This window comes from Stigmatopora argus, chromosome 3 (assembly GCF_051989625.1).
Source record: "Stigmatopora argus isolate UIUO_Sarg chromosome 3, RoL_Sarg_1.0, whole genome shotgun sequence".
Classification (NCBI taxonomy): Eukaryota; Metazoa; Chordata; class Actinopteri; order Syngnathiformes; family Syngnathidae; genus Stigmatopora; species Stigmatopora argus.
The window spans coordinates 3691777-3718059 of NC_135389.1; the positions used below are offsets into that span (position 1 = coordinate 3691777).

The following is a 26283-nucleotide window of genomic DNA, read 5'->3' on the forward strand; positions in this document are numbered from 1 at the left end:
TAAGCGATAATAAACCGTACAAACACAACGCAGCACATATTTACTCATATAGGGCGTACTTTAAGTCTAATTTGCCCCAAAGTGGACGGGGTGCCATCAGCCTTACGTATGCACTAAATTCAAGATTCTGTAGATGTCGCTGTATGACGCTGACAGCTTGACTGTCTGCTTACGGAAAAGGCGGACGTGACTGATGCGCATGCGCACATCACGCTTAAAGCATGACAATACAGTAATACCTCGACATACGCGTGCCCCGAAATACGAGGAATTTGAGATACGTGTAAAATTTCGGGCAAATATTTATCTTGAGATACGAGACACATTTTGATATGCGAGTACAGACGCTCCCCTACTTACGAACATTCGAGTTACGAACAACGGTACATACAAACTTGTCTGCAAATTGCGTTTATGTCGAAAAATGTTCATAAGTTCGATTTTGTATTGCGCGCCTTTTTCCGAGCAGTACTTCTTTCCGCCGCTAATACCGACGCCTGGCGCTGTGACAGCTCAGCTCACCCAGCATCTACCTTCTTATGCCCACTTCGTTGCAATGCGGAAGTGCGTGAACGTATCTCCAGTGCGCAAAGAACCTTTTTCATTTTTATCTTTAAATATCTCGTGCATCCATTATTCAATATGGTTGGTGAAAAGTGAAAGGCTTCTATTGAGGGAGGTGCAAGGAAGAGGCAAGCCATTTCATTTGAAATGAGTGACAATAATAACGAAGCTTGATGCGCGTTGCACGGGAATACAACTTGAATCGTTTGACCGTCAGTACCATTTATAAACATAAAGATGGAGCAGCAGGACCCAAATATGGAACGTTGCACAAAGTTTGCAAATCATTTGAATGATGCCATACAGTGCTACCGCATCATTTATGATGAAAAAAAGAAAACTGCAATCGTCATTAGATAGCTTCTTTCGGCCAGTTTCTAGTAAATCTCTCTCTCTCTCTCTCTCTCTCTCTCTCTCTAATGTATGTATACAGTACTGTATGTAATCTCTCCATTTTATTAAAGGTTTTTTTCAGTACAAACCAATGTGTGTTACTTATACAAGCCTTAAACATACAAATGCACTTATATAAACCTTCAATATACTTATATAGGCTTCAATATACTTATATAGGCCTTAAATATAAATTTTAATACAAAATATAGCACTGAGCAACTTACAAACAAATTCAACTTATGAACAATCGCTCGGAACCTAACTCGTTCGTAAGTAGGGGAGCGTCTGTATACAGCGGACGCGAGAGGCTGCTCATAAGAACGTCATGGGCACCGTCTCTCTCCCCGCAACTCCCTCCTGTAATGTCTCTACGAGCACTGGGCGGAGCGTTACATTTTTTCAGTGTTTTTTCCCCGTTATTCAGTGCGAATGGCTGGAGCGATCGCCAATACGAGAGGAGTATATACTATGGTGGTACCTCGAGATACGAGCTTAATTATTTCCGGGACTGAGCTTGTATGTAGATTTTCTCGTAACTCAAACGAACGTTTCCCATAGAAAACAAATTAATTTGTTCCAAGCCTCTGAAAAAACACCAAAAACAGGATATTGGATTGGGAAAAATGTTTTATTTGTTCTAATTCGCCATCTATTAACTAAGTAACAAATAACTAGTTGTTTAATAGTATACTAAAATGTGTTTCATAGAACTAAAATTAGACAGATTTTGCGGCGGGTAGAGAGAGACACAGAAAGGGGGGAGTGACTTTTTGCACGGCAACGCGCTCGTAACATAACATAACACATTTAATGAACTTGGATTACGATGCAGACACACTCAAAAATAAGTTTAATCTAACCTTACACTAAACTTAATTCTAATTTTGTTTTAAATTTTGATACCTTTCTTCTCCCGGGTTGGCTCTATTTGCCCCGCCTCCACCCTGACTTTCAAATGCAACCTATCGAGGGGCTGTTTGCTTTTGTATTCCCTTCAAAATATTCCAATGCACGCAAATGTCCTCGCAATAGGATAACGCACGACCACTTGCCAACGAGAAGTAGTATATATAACTCTCGTATTAGCGATCGCCTCGCTGTTCGCAATGACTAACGGGAAAAAATTGGTTGTGCGTTATCCTATTGTGATGACATTAGTGTGCATCATTTTGAGAAAATTTTGAAGGGAAGACAAAAGCAAACAACCCTCGATAGGTTGCATCTGAAAGTCAGGGTGGAGGCAGGGCAAATAGATCCAACCCGGGAGAAGAAAGGTATCAAAATTTAAAACAAAATTAGAATTAAGTTTAGTGTAAGGTTAGATTAAACTTATTTTTGAGTGTGTCTGCATCGTATTCCAAGTTCATTTAAACTTGTTTATGTTGTTACGAGCACATTGCCGTGCAAAAAGTCTCTTTCTCCCCTGTCTTTCTCACTCTCCCCTCCGCGAAATCCGTCTAATTTTAATACTACTAAACACATTTTAGTACTATTAAACCACTAGTTATTTGTTACTTTGTTAATAGATGGCGAATTACAACAAATAAAAATGTGTTTCCAGTCCAATATCCTGTTTTTGGTGGGTTTTTTCAGATGATTGGAACGAATTAATTTGTTTTTAGTTCATTCCAATGGGAAACGTTCCTTTGAGTTACGAGTAAATAATATATGATTCAGATATTTCTTAGGCCAGCAGAGAAGGCCTTGAAGGCCCTGACGGCCCGCCCCTGATATATACATATATACAAATATACATATATACATATACACATATACACACACACATATACGCATATACGCATATACGCATATACACATATACACATATACACATATACACATATACACATATACACATATACACATATACACATATACACATATACATATATACATACATATATACACATATATACATACACACGTCTATATATATATACTGTGATTCTTCGCCACTTTGCGGCTTCAACTTTCGCGGCTTCATTACATCGGAGATTTTTTTTTCTGAAGTATAAGAAAAAAGTTCATAAAAATGGCAAATTCCAGGCTGAAACTCGCAAACGGAAGACAGATGAAAATTTGCAATGAAAAATGGCAGAAGTCAGGGCACCGGTTCTCTCACTGCCAAAGGAGAAGCGATATACCATAGAAAACGAATGGGCGTGCCGAATATGATATAAAGTGCCGAGATGCACTACATCTTGCCATTTCCTGTTTTGTTGCGAGTGAATTTTGCATCGCGCACATCTGTGGAGAAAGACTTTTTTTTGACTCGCCGTTGAAAATGCCCCCTAAATATTGACGCTCCTAGATATGCTAAAGGAGTAGCAGGCCCTTTAGACAAATTGAAGTGGTGGCGCCAGTGAGTGTCTTGAGATTTGTATGAATTGGTGTAGGATAACTGAATTGCACCTTTTAATAGTTGGTTGCAGTTATGTACAGTCTGAAGACTGGGATTTGTAGTGGTGAGTGGTGACACAAGATGTTTGACTTCTTCCTCGATCTTTCACTGTCTTGCTTTTGCTGCAACGATATGCAACTCTTGCTTGTTTTAAGATATATTCCATCACTTTTGTCATCAGCATGTGGACTACATGCTTAATTGCAGTCAGGTCAGGTTATGGACTTGGTCATTGACTAACATTGCTCTTCTTTGCTTAAAACAAATCAAAATATCTCTTCATTAACCACTTCACTGTAGCACGCAATCCAAAGAGGTTGGGAGAATTTGGCTTAATATTTATAATTTTGCATAAAACATCTAAGAAATCCCCTTGCTGCTATTGTCATTATAATCGCTAAATAGAAAAGCATCTGTTTCATTATTTCCAGTTAATTTTGTTCAAATAAAGATTGGTTAAAAGGTTCCCAGTCAGAATTTTGTCCAACTTATTCTCACAAGTGTGCAAACAAATTGTCCTGCCTGCATATTGCAATTCCATTTTGAAAAGTAACTTTGAGGGGGACTTTAAGTTTACTCTCCCTTCTTTATTACTCCAACACCTTGTGCATATGCTAGGGTTCATTTAAACCAAGTCCGGTCCTTGAGAGCCCCAATCCATGTTTTCCATGTCTCCCTCCACCAAAACACCAGAATCAAATTATCGGGATCGGTATGAAGCTTCTGGACAGCTTGCTGATGAGTTGATCATTTGATTCAGGTGTGATAGAGGAGGGAGTTAAGGAAAACAGACTGGATAGGGGCTCTCGAGGACCGGACTTGGCCACCCCTGATTTAAACTTTAAACAGTTGATGTTGACACGATTTTATTAGTAAAAAAAGTGATAGGTATCTATTACATGACATCTTCCTTAACACTGTAGAGGTTTTCTGGCACAGCTAGAGAAAAGGTAGAATGAGGGTCAGGGTTCTATTTGTTAGAGTGACACAGTTTAAAGCATTGGTCACACGGGATCAGGGAATTTCAGGAAGCAACTGTAAGTGACGTGTTGGATTACACTCCCCTCCCACTTTTCCTCAGGCAATTGGGAGGGTAATGGAAGGGGCAAGACATAACAAACACTCATTCTTGTTGTGTGAGATCACAAAGCAGCAGAATTTGTCGAGATCTGCTTGATAATTGCGGGCAAGATCGTACAAGAAAGATTAGATTGACTGAGGAGGCAAGGGTGGACCGAAATATAAGTAGACAGTGGATTTTCTGGTGAGCAGAAGAGCAACGTTGGTTGGAAATACACACATTGGTTAGCCTCAGAGATCTATAACAAGGTGGGAAATGAACTTTTTGGTGAGTATGTGTTTTATACTGTTTTTTACTATTATGTTTATATTTCATCATTTAGTAAATTGGTAGTACTTGTCGGCCAATACGCGGTGTATGACAGTACTTTGGCAGGGCTTGCAAAATCACAACTGAGCCTAAACTTGAAAAAGTTGATGAGATTCGAGTGAGGAGGAACAAAAATGGGTAAAGGGCAAAGGGAACACATTTTCTCTGTTAAAACCTACCTGGTCTATACATTTTTAACTGCTGTGAATGTTTGGACTCGAGCAATAGAGGAGGGTTTGAAATTCATTATTCTTGATCAATCACCTTTTTATCTCCACCTTTGTCCCAAAAGCTAAATGTTTAAAATTGAATAGAAATTCTGTGAGTAATTTTAGCAAATAATAGTCACAGAAGTGAATATCTGGAGCATTACATTTCATTACAAAACAGTAGGTAAAAAAAACCTAATTATATTTTAAGGTAGTTTAATTCTATAACTTTTTTCATAGCAGTGAAACATTTAAATTGTCAACATAAGACAATTTAAACTAGCACACAGGACACTTTTTTTCCTTTGTGTGGAGGACCCACAAAATAAAAGGCCATTTGAATGTTTTTTATCTCCAGGTACCTCCAACAAACTTGTTTTGTACTTTAGTACCTGTATCTTTTCAACAATCAGGTCGCTGTCATCTTGTGTTCCATAGTATAGCGTGTTGACACAACATCATTAATGAGTTTTGGGACTGGAGCATCTGTTACTTTAACTTTGATTTTACGTGTATCGTTAATGGATTTGGGGATACAGATGTGTTTTTTTTTTACAGTAGACTGTTCTATCTTCCTCATTTTCCCCATTTTGTTCACATCTTTCTACCAACGTTTTTAATCGTTGTTAAATCGTCGTTAACCCCTAACCGTTATATTATCTCTTATGAGCAGAACGTTTTCTGCACATATTTTTTGGGGGAAAAAGTTGTTGCACTTAAGTGTAAATAAAAAATATATTGTGGGTTCCAGTGATGGAAAACAAAACAGGAAACACCAATTCAGGGTGTCCCCTGCCTCGTGGCCGAAGTCAGCTGGGGTAGGCTCCAGCACCCCCGCGACCCTTGTGAAGATAAGCGGTTCAGAAAATGAATGGAAAAAAAATTAACACTAAAATCCAATGAGGGCGGCCCGGTGGAGCGAGTGGTTAGCGGTTCGGCCTCACAGTGGAAGACGTGGGTTCAAATCCAGGTCGGTCCACTGGTACTCGGACGATTCGCCGAAAGACGTTTCGCCGACGAACGCTTGGCCGACGGACAGTTCGCCGAACGGACGTTTCGCCGAAACGGGATTCGCTCGCTCGCCCCACCCCCGGATCGTGTGTGTACAAGTTTTTCAACCTCGGCCCACGGGCCATATACGGCCTGTTACAGATAACATTCATTTAGGAATAACAAGGCCATGTATTGCCCCCCGCCGAACATATTTCTAAATACAATACTACAATGTGCTGCCATTTTTTATATATTTTTTATTTTATCCTTGCATTTAAAGTAATAGCCATTTGGAGATCACGCAGAACAGTATGTGACAGAAGAAATAGAGAAAATAAAGTAGTATTAACAGTAAGTACTACTGTAATGAAATAGTAAATCCAGAAATCCTACTCAAGAAAACTTACACCAGCATCGAAAACGTTGAGATTAATCTTTGAATTACGGTTTTCAGCAAATCATTTTGAATATATATATTTCCTAAAATAATGGGAAATTATTTAAAATTAAACTAGAAGTAAAAGTGTGTTCCATGGCATTTTCAGGTATTGTTCTCTAAGTCCGCTAGTCTGTCCAAGGCACTTAGAATTTCACATAAGTCTTCTAGTGTTGTTTTTTATGTGTCAGACATCAATCCCCAGCTTTGATAAATTACATTGCGTGTCCAAATGGCTACTACTTTAAAAGGCAGCACATTTTAGTACGTACTTGTATTTAGAAATATGTCCAGCGGGGGGCACTACATGCCCTTGTTATTCCTAAATGAATGCTATGTGTAACGGGCCGTATATGGCCCACGGGCCGAGGTTGAAAAACATGTACACACACGATCCGGGGGCGGGGTGAGCGCGCGAATCCCGTTTTGGCGAAACGTCCGTTCGGCGAACTGTCCGTCAGCCAAACGTCCGTCGCCGAAATGTCTTTCGGCGAATCGTCCGGTCACGGGTCCACCTGTGTGGAGTTTGCATGTTCTCCCCGGGCCTGCGTGGGTTTTCTCTGAGTACTCCGGTTTCCTCCCACATTCCAAAGACGTGCATGGTAGGCTGATTGGACACTAAATTCCCCCTAGGCATGGGTGTTAGTGTCCATAGTTGTTTGTCTCCTTGTGCCATACGATTGGGTGGCCACCAATTCAGGGTGTCCCCCGCCTCTGGCCCAAAGTCAGCTTGGATAGGCTCCAGCACCCCTGCGACCCTACTGAGGATAAAGCGGTTCAGAAAATGAGATGAAAGAAAATCCAATGAGTTCGAATGAAGAAGACATGAGCCGGCCAGTCTGATAACTGTTAACTTTTAGTTGTGAAGGGATTTTATTTATTTTTTTAATTACAGTGGCACCTATACTTAGGGAACTTTCCCTACTTCGATTTTTTCGTCGGTAGAAGCATTTTTTAAATTGAATAAGGATAATTTGTTCCACAATCTTTAATACTAGCCCCTAAACCCTTTACAAATGATGAGTACCATATTTTCACACCTATAGAACTCACCACCTGAGAGGGCAGGTTGTCTGTTGCGGGTGTCTGTTCTGTTTTTTGCCCATAGATAAGGCGCTTTGGCCCAAAGGGCACTAGCATGAATGACACTGTTAGCGTATGTTATGATAGTGTATGTTAAGCTATCGTATGTTATGATAGTGTATGTTAAGCTATCGTATGTTATGCTAGCGGGTGTTATGCTAGTGTATGTTATGCTAGTGTATGTTATGCTAGCGGGTGTTATACTAGCATATGTTATGCTAGCGTTATTGAGGTAAATGGTACTCGCGTTAATAGAAGGTAAAGCAGTTAAACATCAACAAAACCATCAAACTCCTGATCTTCTGTATCTGATATAAAGAGTTTGGCCAAGCGGATGAGTTCGCCGTTCAACATGCCATGCTCCATCTCACTGTCAGAGTTGTCAGAGTTATCTTGATGCCAGCTTTGGCGAAAGCTCGAACAATACATAGTGCGGGCCGTCACTTTAGCCCAGGCATCCACAATTCATTGACATATTGTCGCGTAACTGGCCCCCCGCTGTCTGCCTGTCTTTGTATAACTATGTATACAATCGGACCTCCATTGCTCCCAAGCCGTTTTCAAACTCTTTGATTTGAATGCTCTGTTTATGGCAATGTGCAGCGGTTGTAGTTCCTTCGTCTAGCGTCCCGTAATGACGGCATGCCCGCAGTTGTAGTTCCTTCGTCAAGCCTCCCGTAATGACAGCATGCCCGCAGTTCATATGCCGGACTGCCAAACGTCCACATTTTCACAATATATAAATATAGGGTGTCAGCAAGAAATGCACCCAGACAGTCAAGCGGTCAGCATCATACAGCGACATCAACAGAATCTTGAATTTAGTGCATACAAAAGGCTCTGCGACTGATTAGGTTCCATGTCCACTTTGGGGAAAAATTTTAGACTTTCAAGTGCGCCCTATAGGTGTGAAAATATGGTATAGTAATTTTGAATGAACTATGTATGTAAATGCATGTTTGTATCCAAAAAAGATAAGAAAATTATTTATTAAACCATTAAAATGAATAAGAAATGCAAAGCCATTTTCCAACTAGGAGGAATTTTGAGTAGTAGTGGAGTAAAAATACATGCGCGCATAATTACATAACCAAACATTGGTTTGGGCACGCTCAGAGAAACTCAACTCTGTGAGGAACAAAGGCATATGAATCAGGAATTCACTGCCAGTCAGAACTGATCAGCCATGGTTCCGTAGAAAATTTAAAAAGGGGCTGTTTGTTCGACAGTCGCGCTCAAACTCTGCTGGTGGCCGCAAGCCCATTTTGACCTGGGTCTCACGTCCGCCTGGAGCGTACTCTTTTTCGGTCAGATTGGTGCTGTGCTCCCCTGTCGGACCCAGAGGTCATTACCTCACACGGGGCCCAGGCTAGCTCTAGTGGTCGCCTACAGTGCGCTACCCTCGGTTCCGGCATCATAGAGACACATGGATGTTTTGTTTAGTTTGATGTTTTGTAACTTGGTTTGTTTTCGTATCTTGGAATTAAAAGTTTGCCGTGGAGAAATTTGATAACCTGAATAATTTGTATATGGAAGTCTTTGTAAGTAGAGGTAGCACTGTATCTGATTGAAACCTGACTTAATGAGGTGTATATTTAAGTTATACAACCACATTAGCACATGATTAGGAATGTTTAAAAAAAAAAGTAATTAAAAAACAAAATATCTGTCCGTGCTTAATTTAATACTGTATAATTTAACTCTTAAGGTCCTGAGTCTTATTTGGGGTAGTTTTTGGCTGTTTTCTTTGTTTACTTTTATTTTGTTTATTTTCTCTATGTACCATGTGAAACAGTTCAACATTCCCCACGTATCTTGCTTGGTATAATTTCAGCACAATGCCATCTATATGATTTATTACACTATAACTATTACTTTACCATATTAGGACAAAAAGACACAAAATGATCAAATTCTCACCGTAAAAATAGAAGTCAAGTGTCAGTTCTCACGTTTCAAGAGCATGAGAATGCCTGGGCCATAAAACGATAAAGGTAATTATCGCAATACAATGTTGTCATCTGAAATAGTAACACGTTTGATAAAAGTTGATACATTTAATCTGTAATTACACCACCTTTCTCCTCTGGGCCTGCGTGGGTTTCATACGGGTACTCCGGTTTCCTCTCACATTCCAAAAACATGCATGGTAGGCTGAATGGACACACTAAATTGCCCCTAGGTATGGGTGTGAGTGTGCATGGTTGTCCGTCTCCTTGTGCCCTACGATCGGCTGGCCACCGATCCAGGGGGTCCCCTGCCTCTGGCCCGGAGTCAGTTGGGATAGGCTCCAGCAACCCCGCAACCCTAATGAGGATAAAACGGTTCAGAAAATGAGATGAGATTACTCCACCAAAAACAATGGTGCCTTTGATGCGACATGGACGTTCAGGAGACAAAGTAGATTGTGAGGAACAGCCAATCGTTTCGCAGGGTTACTGGTAGAGCGGCACAAACAGCATGAAAACAAAAGGACTTTAACACAGCCAAAATGAGTGATTACGAGATGCAGGACAGTACTGAGCCTATCCACTAAAAGTTCCAATTGAAGACTTTCTGATGTGTGCTTTATCTGTACTTATATGTGTGCACCTGAGGCACAGTGAGAGCAAACATGATTGACGGAACCTCACATCGTCCCAATTCCTCACGCCTGCAGGTAATTTTCAAGACATCAGTCCATATGGCCCTTATTTCTCTAACGTGACTACAGCACATCCTAGAAGAGGTAATTGAGTGGCTAACTAATAGGGCAACATGTGAGGGAAAGCCAATAAGAGAAATTCTGGCAGGGTAGGGCGGGTTTTACTACTTTGGCTCTTCTAAACACAGACACTGAAAGTATTTCTTTCTTTAAAAAAAATACAAGTTGCTTCAAATTTTATTTCTGATTGCACAGGAACGTTTGTTTTGAAGGCAAATATATACTGTATTTTTTATTTATAAATTGCAGTTTTTTTCATAGTTTGGCCGGGGGTGCGACTTATACACTGGTGTGACTTGTGTGAAATTATTAACACATTATTATGTCATTTCACATGTTATTTTCACACTAAACCGCAAGAGAGGGCACTAGGGCTGTGTTGATAATTTCAACATTGCCGGTAATTTATAAAAACAACTGAGAAAGGCTGAACAAAAATGGCACCGAGAAGAAAATCATATTCTGCAGATTACAAGGTGCAAATAGTGAAATATGCAGCCGAAAACGGTGATCGAGCACCAGTAAGAAAGCTTGGAGTTAGCGAGAAACTTGTAAGGGACTGGCGAAAAGCGGAGGTTACCCTTACTAAAATGAAGAAAACAAAAAATGATAATCGCGTCTTTTTGGCTGGTGCGACTTATAGTCCAGAAAATACGGTAACACTTTTTAAAAGATGCCTGTCAAAATTTCTGCAGGTTTTATTATTGGTTACTTTTCATATTGTTAGGAGGGAGTTTTTTTAATCTCTTGCAAGACAGAACAACAAAAATTCTCTTTTAAATCATATTTTATATTCTGTCTTTCATTGTTTAAATAAAGTAACAAAGTTACTTTCGTAATTGAATATTGAGGAAAAGTTTATTTACTTATTTACAGAAGTTTCAAATTTATTAGTTCATTTAATGAACCGCTTATCCTCGACGCGGGGATGCTGGAGCCTATCCCTACTAACTACGGCCACACAATCAAAGGGCACAAGTTTCAAATTTGAAAGAAAAAAATATGTGATAGTTATAGTGATAATTATCAATATCGACTGATACTTTTTTGGGTGGTTTATCAGTGCTAAATAAAACTGGGTCAGAGTTTAAAGTCAGCACTTTTGAGTTATTCTAATGGCAGCGCTTTATATGAAATATTTTTTTAACGTTCCATAAAGACGCCACGCGATTGATCAGGTACAGGGATCAGCGTGAGAAACAGAACATTTTGTGCAGTAGAAAATGTGTAAGCAGAAGCTCTAAAATAAAATTGTGAAAAACAACTACTACATTAAAAAAAACTTAATGTAACTTTTTGATTGTTGTAGTCTATGCCAGTGTTTCCCAACCTTTTTTTTTTAACTACGGCACACTTTTTGGATTGAAAAAATCTTAAGGCACACCACTAGCTGAAAATCTTCTCATTTAAAACTATATTAACATTATAAATTCGTTCTCATCAAAGTTTTATTGACAGTAATTAAATACCTCCTCCCCCCAAAAAATTATTCCAAAATCTACCTTTTGCATTGAAAAAAATCTCAAGGCACACCACTCGCTGAAAATCTTCTCATCAAAGTTGATAACCCCGAACAGCTTTCAGTTCGACTGATGTTGTAATAATTATTCCAACATTTTTTTAACCTTATTTAATTTTTGACTTTTTCTCTCAATATTACACAAAAAGTATTGTGCTTACAGAGACTTTACGTCACCAAAAGTTGATGCCTCTGAAACCAAACAACTTCCGGTTCATGTACCGTAAAAACAGGAAAATGACTTAAATTTCGTGATTTATGACTTTTTCCCTCCCAATATTACTTCAACCACCTATCATTACGAAAAGAGCCGTTTTGTGCTCACACAGACTTAACGTCGACAAAAGTTGTAGCCCGGAAAACCAAAGAGCTTCCGGTTTACATAAAACTTAGCAACAAAATGAATCTAATCTCATAATATTACGATTTGAATCTTGTTATCGTACAATCTATGATTTCATATTACAGTTTAACCTTGTAAAAGTTCGATTTTAATCTCTTAAAATTGAAATTTCTCTCTTGGATTATTACGATGTATGACTTCTTGTAATTTTCCTCGGCACAACTGAGCATCGCTCACGGCACACCAGCGTGCCGCGGCTCGCTGGTTGGGAAACACTGGTCTATGCTGTTATGTGTCTTCCGCTATCTTCACGACAAGCAGAAACTTCAGTAAAACCTTATGATCCTCCAGCTTTTTGCTTTTTGTTGTGTTCCAGCAGTACACTTGGGTTTCTCATCTCATCTCATTTTCTAAACCGATTTATCCTCATTAGGGTGGCGGGGGGTGCTGGGAGCCTATCCCAGCTGACTCCGGGTCAAAGGCGAGGGTCGCCCTGAATCGGTGGCTAGCGGATCGCAGGGCACAAGGAAACGGACAACCATGCACACTCACCCATATCTAGGGCCAATTTAGAGTGTTCAATCAGCCTAGCATGCATGTTTTTGGAATGTGGGCGGAAACCGGAATACCCGGAGGAAACCCACGCAGGCCCGGGGAGAACACGAGAACTCCAAACAGGTGGACCGACCTGGATTTGAACCCAGGACCCCAGAACTGTGAGGCCGATGCGCTAACCACTCAAGCCGCCGGGCTGCCTTCAGGCTCCAGACAACACCCTTGAATTTTTTTTCTTCAAAATATCCATACTTTGGACTTTCTTGCATGCTTTTTGGCTGTTTCATTGTCATGTTGTCCTTTTTCCCACAACAAACCCGTATTCGGTGCTGGGAGCCTATCCCAGCTGAATCCGGGTCAAAGGCGAGGGACACCCTGAATCGGTGGCCAGCCGATCGCAGGGCACGAGGAGACAGACAACCATCCATGCTCAAACTCAAATCTAGAGGCAAGTTAGAGTGTCCAACCGGCCTACCATGCATGTCTTTGGAATGTGGGAGGAAACCGGAGTTCCTGGAGGAAACCCACGCAGGCCCAGAGTGAACATGCATACTCCACACATGTGGACCGACTTGAATTTGAACCAGGATCCCGTAACTGTGAGGCTGACGCGCTAACCACTCATCCGCCAGGCCGCCCTGATTACATATATGGTACAATAAAAACATGGATATAATCTTACGTAGAAAGTAAAAGAAAACTTTCAACCGATTGCGACAAACCTATTTTAGTAGTCTGCGCTTGTTTTAAATCTTCGTTCAAAGATAATGTACATATCCAAAAGGAATGTGCAAGTTTAAAATGCTAAGATTCTACTTTTTCCTCACATTAAGAACAAATGGCTATTTGTTCAAAATATTGCATCCAATGTTGTATTGCATAATTCATCCACTTTCCAAAGGTTAAATTTTTTATGCTGAACAAAAGCCTTGTCCTCCACCATATTTGAATAGTTGTACAATCCACGATTGTGCAGCTACTTCATACAATAAAATGTGTTTTAGGCCCTAACACGACTAGGTTCCCTACCTCATATTATTGTAGTGCCAAAAATTTCTGACATTAAAACAACAACAACAAAATGTATAAAGTGCAGGCATCTTAACTGCATTGAGCCTGTTTCCCGTGCATTTCACGCCCTGAAACACCTTACATTTCTCTGTTTCCGGATAACCGTTTACAATTACTGCAACTGTCATTGTGCATTGTCAGTACAAAATTATCCGCTTCATAGATCACATACCATATTTACTCGCATATAAGCCGTCCGCGCATATAAGACGCCCACGCGTATAAGCCGCACCCTGAAAATTGCCTTGAAATTTTAGAATTTTACAATTTCTCGCATATAAGTCGCCCCCCTGATTCCCAATTTTCACCTCCATATTCATGGTTTTAATAGGGAGTACAAATGTGTTACTTTGAAGGGAAAATCTTAAGAAAAATCATCACACGTGTTATTTCTCAGATACTGTATGAATCGAAAGCACATTATTAGGGTCAATATCATAAGTTAATATGCCTGTCTTTGTAAATGTAAAATATCAAATTATTCAATTTGAAATAAGTCTATCTTGATGAGAACCCGATGCTTTTTAATGACATAAATTACAATTTTCTTATCGGAACTTTAAGATGTGGCGGCCAAATTGCTTCTAAGGTCGAAATATCTCATTTTTTTTCGATGGTTCATATTACTGTCAATATGATAAGGAAGTTAATATGCCAGTTTTTGTAAATGCAAAATATCAAATTATTCAATTTGAAAAAAGAAACAAGTCTATCTTGATTAGAACCTGATGCTTGTTGTGGCAGCCATAATGCTTCTAATGTCAAAATATCCCAATTCTTTCGATGGTTCATATTACTCCAATAGTTGTCACTTTCGAACAAGAAATAAAACGAAAACAAATCAAGGTGGAATTTTGTTTTATTTCAAAATCAAGGCTACTCGCATCTGGTGAAGAAAATGTAGACGGCAGCGCCCCGAACTCACTAAGATGGCTGCGCCCCGACCTCACTAAGATTGCCGTGCCCCGAGCGAGCAGTGACGGGAACGTTTTATGTTTTATGCAAGATACATTTTTGTCATGAATTTCATTCATAGACGTCAAAATAAATTTTGTTTAGTGTTTTATCTGTTTGCGTCCCGACGTCACAGGGCACGCAACGGCACAATTTTGTCATGACGTCATCGCGTCACGGCGCCGTCAATTTGCAGTTTTTTTGTATGTCGTGTTTTTATGCGAATAGAAGTCGTACCCTCGATTCAGTCATCATTTTTTTGTCCGACAAAAGCGGCTTATATGCGAGTAAATACGGTAATCGATAAAGATTGAAAGTTGTAGAAAACCAATGCACATAAAAAATAAATCTCTATTTATGGTTAACTAATTTAGGATTTTGCTGGCCAGCTTAATACACAAAGGAAAAAATGCACCTGAACCCTTGAGTCTTTCCCCCTATCATTGTTTTTTTCTCATGCTGAAGTGTATGCGTTAGATGGAAAAGTTTTGGAAAATATTGAGCGAGCAAGTGAAATGAAAGCAAAAGCAGTCATTGTTTACAAATTACACTCACTGCGGAAATGATCTCTTCATTTGTAATTATTTATATTGACATTACTGCAGACTAACCGACGCAATGTTTGGTGTGAGCTTGGGTATTTCCTACAGATGTGTGCGTGCGTTTTGGCACTGTGGAGTCTGTCCAAGCTGTGGATTGTTTTGTGTTTACTGGAAGGATGTTGTGATCTTTTTTTAGGTGTCTTGATTTTGGTGCAGAGATAATCGTGTGATGTGAATCTGACTTGAAAGGATGTCGACACAGGTTTAAGTAAAGATGATCTTCGGCAGTGCTTATTTGGGTGTCAAGAATTAAAAAGCAGTCTTTACCTATTTTCAAAGAAAAACATTGACGGATCCCTTCTGTGAAAACAATATATCAATTGACGTTAATCATTGCTGAAGCAAACGTGTGTTCTGAAAAAAATATAGTTTTTTGCTATGTGATTAGTTTGTGTTTGCAGTATTTTTAAGCTTAGAGAGCCTTGGCAAATTGTGTGGAGACCAGATGGGAATTGATTGTGGACGGAAGTGTTAGCCGACAAGTCTGGCGGGAGTGTTCACTCATTCATCCTCCTTTTGGATGTGAGAGACGATAGCTGACAGGCGAGGGGTTTCTATTATTTGTGTTCAGCTCTCTGTGTACAAGTTTTTGACAATTGAAAGAGAATTAATGCTTTTGTTCAAAGTGTAAATGTTTCTCTGTTGTGGTGTGTGGGTGAGATAAGCTTGACGCGATATGCAACAAATTCATTTACCGTTCCATTCATCCGTGCTCTCGGCCCACAAGTATATTTAAACTTCACCAATTGAATGCATAAGAGGCTATAGTTCCGTTTACACATTTATTAGTCATCAAAACAAAGCAAAAAAGCATGTCTCAATTCCAGTAATCTCTCGAATATCACGGATACTGTACACCAGACATGGTCGCAAAGTAGGATCATCCCAATTATTACTACATACCATACTACATGTTTTCACGCCTATACAAAAATACAAGTACACGAGTACAATGATCAAAAAGTGTATGTATTAAATATTACAGTTATAAGCATATGAAAAGACTGTAATGTATTAATATCTAAATATAATGTATATATATTTTTAATTAAATACCAGTGGTACCTCGACATATGATCTTAATCCGTTCCGGGACTGAGATCGTATGACGAGATTCTCGTAACTCGAGCGGACGTTTCCCATTGAAATGAATGGAAAACAAATTAATTCGTTCCAACTCTCTGAAAAAACACCAAAAACAGGATATTGGATTGGAAAAAATGTTTTATTTCTTCTAATCCGCCATCTATTAACAAAGTAACACATAACTAGTGGTTTAATAGTAATAAAATGTGTTTAATCTAACTAAAATTGGGCAGATTTCGCCAACGGGAGACAGAGACGTTTGGGGGGGTTCGTTTTTTTTTCCACGACAACGCACTCGTAAACGGAACAAACAAATTTAAATTAACTTGGATTAATATAAGTGGGTTGGAACGAATTTATTTGTTTCCCATTCATTTCAATGGGAAACGTCCGCTCGAGTTACGAGAATCTCATCATACGATCACAGTCCCGTAACGGATTAAGATCGTATGTCGAGGTACCACTGTACTTTAAATACTGTACTCAGTAAAAATAGTTCCTGGACAAAAGAAAGGGCACCACACCATTGAGGAACTGCGACAAGCGGTCCTAAACATCCGTCCTCCTTGCAAGTGAAAATTCAAAAGTGGTGTCTTTCCAATTTCTTTATGCATGCTTTTGTGGATGTCTAACAGCAAACCTGACAGTGTGCACAAGTAGGGAGAGCTTGAAGCTTCCTGTGCCGCCATCTTGGATGTGTTTGAAAAGTGGCTCTTATACTGCGTTTTCACCGAAACTAGTGCAGGTTTTTCAATTTCGCCATCCTACTTGAAATGAAAACATGTGATAAAAATAAAATGAATGACATTGTTCTTGGTTCTTGTTTCTTTTGGCCTTGTGTTGCATTACTCGCTTCTGTCTTTTGCCATCGCCGTCATTTCTCTGAATTAAGTCATGCCCCGCCCCCATACACCAGTATGCGAGAAAAAAGGGAGAGCTTTACCGTCTCTGTTTTAACTGCATAAGAGACGAGCTGGGGTAACCACAAAATTTGAGGGCCTTCCGCACATGCTAGGCTTGGGTCAGTTTATGGGTGTTTTATAGAAACCCTAACTTTTTCCCTGTGACTGAAGGACCTGAAGAAATGAGAATAGTATTCACCGGCATGTTTGATGGCCACTATTTCAATTGAAATTTGCCAGTTACAGATGTTTCAATTGTAAGCATTTTTGTTCATAGCATTATGTGCATTCATGGTACCCACCCAGCCTTTCCTTTTTGAACAGAATAATTTGGTTATGTAAATATATTTTATAAAATCTGGAAGATGTTTGACTTTTTAGTTTCCTTTGAAGTTAAGAAAAAATATATATATTTCAATTCTGAACTAATTTTAAACTGTTAATTATTTGTTTTATACCTGTTGCAGAATGTCCTGGCTAAGGCTCTGTATGACAATGCTGCTGAGTCTCCAGATGAGCTATCCTTCCGTAAGGGTGACATTCTAACCGTGTTGGAACGGGACGCACAAGGACTAGATGGCTGGTGGCTCTGTTCACTTCACGGTCGCCAAGGCATTGTCCCTGGCAACCGTCTTAAAGTCCTTATGGGCATGTATGATAGACAGCAAAATCATGGAACTCCTTGCATTACCGAGCCAACTTCAGCCTGTTCCACTTCCCAGATGATGAGACCTCTTCCACAAAGTGGTCCTAATCAACTGACAGCAGCTCCTCACACACAATTGCCATCACTTTCTTCCACATCAGAGTCTGTCTACATGATTCCTCCTTCGCATGCGACAAAGCCAAGCCCACAAAGTCTGTACCACATACCTTCTGGCCAGTGTTTACCTCCGCGTAATGTCAAGCCAGAACTCAACATTAAGGTCCCAGCATTAGCACAAATTCAGTCTGAAATATCTGGGGAGGATGTATACCAAGTGCCACCTTTAAGTGTTGAGCAAAACCCAGGGCTTACCCAGGCAGCTTATTCTGTTGTACCAGGCAGTGGAAAGGATGTGTACCAGGTTCCCCCATCTCTTGAAAAGAAGATCTGGGAGAATAGCACTCCACTTGGTAAGGTAAGCGAGAAACTGTCTAATTGAGTTTGGTTTAGTGAAGCAGAGTCAGATAAACCAATTTGCAGGAGGCAATGCGATACGGGATGAAAATTTAGACCAAAATTACTGAAGGTGTTTAAAAAAAATATTCTTTGACCTCACATTGCACAAAACTTTCTTATCGATTCTTAAACTGTTTGAAACGATAACTCCGTGTCTTGCCAAAATAACTCCACAGAGTTTGCCAAGAACTGAGCATGTTGACCAACTTGTCTCATCTCATCTCAATACTATAATACGGACAATACTATATTCTAATTAATAAATATGATGGTACACTAGCAGTTGGATAGGTTGAGGGAATTACAAGTGAATTATATTGGTGGAATAAATACTAAGTAAAGTGTAGGAAACAGAGGAGGGGGCAAGGGTAAATAATCTTTTGAGCAGACGAGAAAAGGATTCCGCTCAAAACTATGGTTCGCAGACTCTCCGTGGTTTGTCGTTGCAATATGGGACCATTGACGGTAATTGCAGTTTTTTCTTAAAATTGGCATTGTTGGAACTTTTTGATCTCTCTAATTACAATTGATGACACAAAAAATTGTGAGACAAACAGAAGAAAGATCAATGAAATTAAGTGCTTTGTTTTAATAACAATGAAGTATTATTGATTGATGACTTATCATGCAAATTTGAGTCAAAAAGCTAGAAAAAGTAGATTAGGATAATATTGGAAATGGATGTGCAGGAGGAATATTACAATATGCTTCGCCAATGTACATGTGGACATTCCAAACTGCCTTCTGAATCCGAATCCAAAACAAAAAATAAAACAAAAGTAAGTAAAAATAAAAGTAGTTTGCCGTCATGAATTGAAAAAAAATGCTACATTAAAAAGTTGTATTAGAGTCTCATCTCATCTCATCTCATTTTCTGCACCGCTTCATCCTCTTTAGGCTCGTGGGGGGTGCTGGAGTTTATCCCAGCTGACTCTGGGCCAGAGGCGGGGGACACCCTGAATCGGTGGCCAGCCGATCGCAGGGCACAAGGAGACAGACGACCATGCACACTCACACCCATACCTAGGGGCAATTTAGAGTGTCCAATCAGCCTACCATGCATGTATTTGGAATGTGGGAGGAAACCGAAGTACCCAGAGGAAACCCATGCAGGCAAACACCACACTGGTGGACGTGACTTGGATTTGAACCCAGAACCCCAGAGCTGTGAAGCCAACGCTCTAACCACTCGCGTCACCGATGTCAGGCGAGTGAACCTCTACACCACGAGGCGGCATGGGAACATGCGTTTTGTTTATAATTTTGGCCGTGCGAGATTTTGTAATCAAATCCACTACAATTAGTGGTACTCCCGTGTGTATTGTGAATGCCTTTTTGAACCAGCTTTTTTTATTTTTAAATTGACTTTCATAACCAAATCAGTTTTTAAGAAAAAAAATAGGCTTCAGATATCGGTATCAGCCTGTAAAAGTCTCACATCCATTGACCTCTTGTAAAAACTGAGAATAATGAGTTCCCATAAATAAATTCATTTCATTTTTTTGTCCAAAGTGACATACAAATATCGCAATTATTGTCTTAAAATGTAGTATCCGGATCCAATCAAAACATGAAATGTGATACGAATCGTATCGCCAGATATTGGATTGGATAACTTTATTCATCCCGTATTCGGGAAATTTTGTTGTCACAGTAGCAAGAGGGTGAGGATGCAGGAATGGGAAAGGCATTTTAGACATAAATAGATAGGTAAAAGTAAGTTAATAAATAAATACATGAATAAATATATGAATAAATAAGCGTGTTGCTTAGCACATATATACATACATACACATAAATATACATGCATGCATACGGTAGGTCTCAACACAGCCATTTTTTTGTTGAAGAGCCTGACAGCTGATGGGAGGAAGGATCTGCGGAAGCGCTCCTTCCTGCAATGAGGGTGCCGCAGTCTATTGCTAAAGGAGCTTCGGAGGGACTCCACAGACTCATGCAGGGGGTGGGAGGTGCTGTCCATGATGGACATCATCCTGGTCAGCATTCTCCGCTCTCCCACTTCCTCCACAGAGTCCAGAGGACAGCCCAGAACAGAGCTGGCCCTCCTGACCAGCTTATTCAGCCTGTTCCTGTCCCTCTCCGTGCTCCCGCATCCCCAACAGAGTACTGCATAAAAAACTGTAGATGCCACCACAGTGTCGTAGAAAGTCCTCAGCAGTGTCCTGCACACTCCAAAGGACCGTAGACTCCTCAGTAGGTAGAGGCGGCTGTGGCCCCTTTTGTACAGGGCATCTATGTTTGTGGACCAATCTAGTTTGTTGTTGAGGTGAACACCCAGGTACTTAAAATTCTCCACGATTTCAATGTCTGTACCCTGGATGTTCACCTGAGTGGTCTGTTGAGGATTCCTCCGAAAATCGATGACCATTTCCTTTGTCTTACTGGTGTTGATGTAGAGGTGGTTTTGTCTACACCAGTCAACAAAGGCTGTGATGACTCCCCTGTACTCCAGGTCGTTCCCGTCCGTCACTCGTCCAATAATAGCGGTGTCGTCAGAGAACTTCTGGAGGTGGCAGGTGTCTGTATTATGTTGGAAATCCGATGTGTAGAGGGAGAAGAGGAGTGGGGAGAGCACTGTGCCTTGTGGGGCCCCCGTGCTGCAAGCTACCACATCAGACATACAGTCCTGGAGTCTCACATATTGTGGTCTGTCAGTGAGGAAGTCGATGATCCATGCGGCTAGGTGGTTCCTTACTCCAGCCTCTTCCAGTTTCCCTCTCAGTAGGACCGGCTGAATGGTGTTGAACGCACTGGAGAGGTCAAAAAACATCATTCTCAGCGTGCTTCCCGTGTTCTCCAGGTGTGAAAGAGACCTGTGCATCAGGTAGGTGGTAGCATCTTCCACACCAATACCTGGACGATAGGCGAACTGCAGAGGGTCCAGCTCTGCATTCATCAGGGGGCTGAGGTGATTGAGGATGATTCTCTCCAATGTCTTGATCAGGTGAGAGGTTAATGCTACCGGCCCAAAGTGGTTTGGCTCCCTGGGGTACGCAGTCTTAGGAACTGGGACCACACAGGAAGTTTTCCACTAGGTGGGGACCTTCTGCAGAGTGAGGCTGAGGTTGAACATATGCAGAATCACTATACCAAGCTGATCCGCACACTCTCTCAGTAGTCTGGAGCTGAGGCCGTCTGGACCGGTAGCCTTCCTTGCCTCGATCTTCTTTAGCTGTTTTATCACCTGATCGACAGTAATGCAGAGACCGGTGGAAGAGGGGGAGGAAGAGGAGGAGGAGGAGGAGAACGAGGGGGGAGCGTTGCTTCTGGTCTGGGGGGTCAGGGGAGTGGGGGCAGGACTGAATCTGTTAAAGAACTGATTCAGTTCATTGGCCCACTCCCTGCCGCCAGACTCCGGGTCTCTCTCGCCGTTGCCTCCATGGCCCGAAATGGTCCTCAAGCTCCTCCAGACCTCTTTGGTGTTGCCTCTCTGGAGTTGGTTCTCCAGCTTCCTCCTGTAGATGGTCTTACCCTTCCTTAGCTCTCTCTTCAGCTCCTTCTGGACCATTTTCAGGCTCTCTTTCTCCCCAGACCTTAAAGCCCTCTTTTTCTTGTTCAGGAGGGCCCTTAGATCCCTGGTGACCCACGGCTTATTGTTGGAGAAACAACGGACCTTCTTGGAGGGTACAATGTTCTCAACACAGAAGTTAATATAATCTGTGATGCAGTGGGTCAAGCTGTCAATGTCGTTACCATGTGAATTGCACAGCACCTCCCAGTCAGTGGTCTCAAAACAGTCCCTCAGTACCATGCTGGTCTCCTCGGTCCATCTTTGTATGATCCTCGTGGTAGGTTTTATTTTCCTCACCATAGGGATGTAGGTGGGGATCAGATGGACCAGGTTGTGGTCTGAGCGGCCCAGTGGGGGGAGGGGGACTGAGCTGTATGCCTCCTTTGTGTTGGCATACAGCAGGTCCAGAGTTTTTTGTTCCCTGGTGTGGCACTTCACATACTGAGTGAAGGTGGGGAGAGTAGAAGCCAAGGGAGCATGGTTAAAATCACCAGAGATAAGAAGGAGAGACTGGGGGTGTGACGTTTGCAGCCGGGACACAGTGGCGTGAAGCAGCTCGCGGGCGACTGTCGCATCGGCCGAGGGACGTATATACGCAGTTATTATGATAACGTGCGAGAACTCCCGGGGGATGTAAAACGGCCTGATGCTAACAGCTACTAGCTCGATATCTCGAGTGCAGAGTCACTCCTTCACAGTAATGTGCCCGGGGCTGCACCATCTACTATTAATAAAAACAGCTAGTCCCCCCCCCCTTTCTTCCTACCGCTCTCCTCAGCATCTCTGTCCGCCCTCACCAGCTGTAAACCGTCCAAGGAGACGAGAGAGTCCGGAATTGGTTCATTCAGCCAGGTCTCCGTGAAGCACATAATGCAGATATTCCGATATTGTCGTTGTTGTTTGGTCAGCGCCGTTAGCTCTTCCATCTTATTGGGGAGAGATCTTACGTTCCCCATAATAATAGATGGAATGCTGGGTCTGAAGCGTCGCTTTCTCTCCTGACATTTTCATCCAGCTCTGCATCCTCTTCTCTTCCTCTTTAACTCCGCGGGGAGGTCCAGGGGAATCCAGGTGTTGCGTAGCGCTAACAGCTGATCCTTTGTGTAAAACAGCGGAGGCATGGCTGAGTGGGTAAAAATATAATGTCCAGAATTCGCAAAGATAAACTAAACTAATAGCTCAAAGACTGCCTCTCGCACAACTTGAGTCTTGGAGTAGAGTCTTGAAAGTAAAGTTTTAAAACATTAAAGTTTGGAATATAATATATAAAGCAAAGTAACAAGTAAAATCCTAAGAGACAATAAAACGTAAAAATAAAGGATAAAAAAGCCCTAAAAACAGAATACGAGTGAGGGTATAGGGAGCTACTGCAACTAGCAGCCGCTTTGAACGGCGGCTATGAGGAATTATGAGGCATTACACTCCATAGAAATTACTGTATAAATAGAACTGAGGAAAAGTTTCTCCATTATTACAGTTATAAGTATATGAAAAGACTAATGTATTAATATCTATAAATATATACTATATATAAAAATATGGTAATTACTATAAATACCGTCTGTACTCATAGCGAAAGTTGTTCCTCTCCGCTTGATGTAAATCCAAAATAACAGGTTAATGGGAGTTTTAGCCCAAGTCCATTATTTGCGGATGAAGCCGTTTAAGAACTAGTCCTTTGTGAGGGCTTTCGTGATCCAGGCTTTCCTGTTGCTCATCCAGTAGACAGGTATCAAGGCTTTGTTCTTGTTTTTTAAAGCAAGAGGATGGTCGAACTTGTAGATTAAGGCTGGCTTTACCATGAAGCAACCAGCAGAATTCCCACCCATGATGAGCGTCAGGCAGTCGATCCTTTTGAACCTTGAACCTTGGCACTTTCAGTTCATCTGTGAATAAGAATGTCCAGAAAGGCATCCTCCTGCAAAAAAGGCCAGTCTCATCCATGTTAAAAACTCCAGAAGATAACCATTCTCCTGAATTATGTGAGGGAACTCTTCCTTGATGTACCGTTTCGCTGACTCTTGGTCTGCTGAGGAGGTCTCTCCATACAGCAAAATGCTTGGGAGACCATACCTTTTCTTAAACTTTTCAAACCAGCCCTTGCTTGCAATAAAACAACAAAGCTCACTAGCAGCATTAGTACGAGGTTGAGGTTCATCTTCACTGTCTTTGTCGGGAGTTCAGCTATTGTCTTTGCTTTGGTCCTAATCATGTTGATATCCAGAGGTATCTTCTCCCTAAAGTCTGAGATCCAGACTGGTAGGGCATGCTCTATTTTAATGATTTTATTTTATTCCTAGTGGTTACCACTTGGATTGGATTGGATTGGATAACTTTATTCATCCCGTATTCGGGAAATTTCGTTGTTCCAGTGGCAAGAGGGTGAGGATGCAGGAATAGGAAAGGCATTTTAGACATAAATAGATAGGTAATAGATAGGTAATAAGTAGGTCAAGAAATAAATACATGAATAAATATATAATCAAATAAGCGTGTTGCTTAGGACATATATACATACATACATACACATAAATGTACATGCATGCATACGGTAGGTCTTAACACAAAGCCATTTTTTTGTTAAAGAGCCTGACAGCTGATGGGAGGAAGGATCTGCGGAAGCGCTCCTTCCTGCAATGAGGGTGCCGCAGTCTATTGCTAAAGGAGCTTCGGAGGGACTCCACAGACTCATGCAGGGGGTGGGAGGTGCTGTCCATGATGGACATCATCCTGGTCAGCATCCTCCGCTCTCCCACTTCCTCCACAGAGTCCAAAGGACAGCCCAGAACAGAGCTGGCCCTCCTGACCAGCTTATTCAGCCTGTTCCTGTCCCTCTCCGTGCTCCCGGATCCCCAACAAAGCACTGCATAAAACACTGCAGAGGCCACCACAGTGTCGTAGAAAGTCCTCAGCAGTGTCCTGCACACTCCAAAGGACCGTAGACTCCTCAGTAGGTAGAGGCGGCTCTGGCCCCTCTTGTACAGGGCATCTGTGTTGCTTGGTGTCCTTGGAAAAATAAATCATTGCCATTTTCCGAATGCGGCTTCTTCGTTCTTGATGAAACACCTGATAGATTTATGATGCTCTAGATCAGGGGTTTCAAACCGGTCCTCAAAGGGCCACAGTGGGTGCAGGTTTTCATTCCAACTCAACAAGAGGATACGTTTTGCAAGTGTAATGAGTCAATTAAAGTCAGGTGCTACTTATTTTAGAAGACACCTGATTGGTTAAAATGTCGGCACTGGATCGGTTGGAACAAAGACCAGGACCCACTGCGGCCCTCGGCAGAATCGGTTTGACACGTGCCCTAGATGATGCAAGGGGCATTTTCAACGGTAATTCAAAATCCAGGGCGGCTTGGTGGAGCGAGTGGTTAGCACGTTGGCCTCAGAGCTCTGGGGTCTTGGGTTCAAATCCGGGTCATGTCCACCTGTATGGAGTTATGCCAAATTCCAAAAACCATGCATGAAGGCTGATTGGACACTCTAAATTGCCCCTAGATATGGGTGTGAGTGTGCATGGTTATCCAGCTCCTTGTGCCCTGCGATCGGTTGGCCACCGATACAGGGTGTCCTCCGCCTCTGGCCCGGAGACAGCTGGGATTGGCTCCAGAAAATGAGATGGAATGAGATTCAAAATCCAAACAATGCTGAAATAGGCTCGACATGGTCTTTGTGTGCAAGATGCGAAATGTAATCCAAAGAAAAGGGCAAAAGGCAAGACAACTTCCTTCTCGGCTTTTTGTATTATTCGGCGCATCGTTCTTCTATGGTGAAATTTTGCTTCTTTTTTTGCGCCGAGTGCCACCCATCTCAGCACTGAAGAAGTGGTGCCCTGACTTCTGCCATTTTTCCATCTCCTGTCTTCTGCTTGTGAGTTTGAGCGGGAATTTTAAACAGAACTTTTGTGTAATACTTAATATAAAAAATGCGATGTACTGAAGCCGTGAAGTGGTGAAGGATCACAGTGCTCCGGTTTCCTTCCACATTGCAGAAACATACATAGTAGGCTGGTTGAACACACAAAATTGCCATCTTACTTCCGCATTAGATTCAACTGCACTGTAAACCGGATGAATTCGGTTACACGAGTGCATTGTGAGTCATTCGAGTTACAAGTTCTGACAAATGATTCGTCTTTGCGACTTCGGCGTGACAATCGATTCGGAATCGGTTGCATCCTATCATTTCCGGGGTTGTTCTAAAGGAAGTAGTAGTAGACAGCACTGCTAAGTTTTATCAATATGCCTGCTCGGGATAAGTGCAAAATGGATGGCAATTTGGATTTAACTTTTAATAAGAAACCCAGCCACTCGCAGAAGTTTATTGGTTCGTATTCGACAAAATATGCCATGTTGAAGCGGTCTCCAAAAGGACCGGCA

The 26283-nt window shown here is 41.5% G+C and overlaps 1 protein-coding gene across 3 annotated transcripts in view; it reads left to right on the forward strand.

The window, feature by feature from the left end:
• Nucleotides 1–26283, forward strand: part of bcar1 (BCAR1 scaffold protein, Cas family member) — a 41630-nt gene that overhangs the window by 650 nt on the left and 14697 nt on the right. The window contains exons 1-2 of one of the 3 annotated variants that reach the window (XM_077596929.1): nucleotides 4402–4709; nucleotides 17676–18329. In XM_077596929.1, the coding sequence (XP_077453055.1) occupies nucleotides 4698–4709; nucleotides 17676–18329 (666 nt within the window). In that variant the 5' untranslated portion in view covers nucleotides 4402–4697. Of the gene's footprint in view, nucleotides 1–4401; nucleotides 4710–17675; nucleotides 18330–26283 lie in introns of those variants that run through there. The other 2 variants (XM_077596930.1, XM_077596928.1) reach the window with 2 other exon arrangements.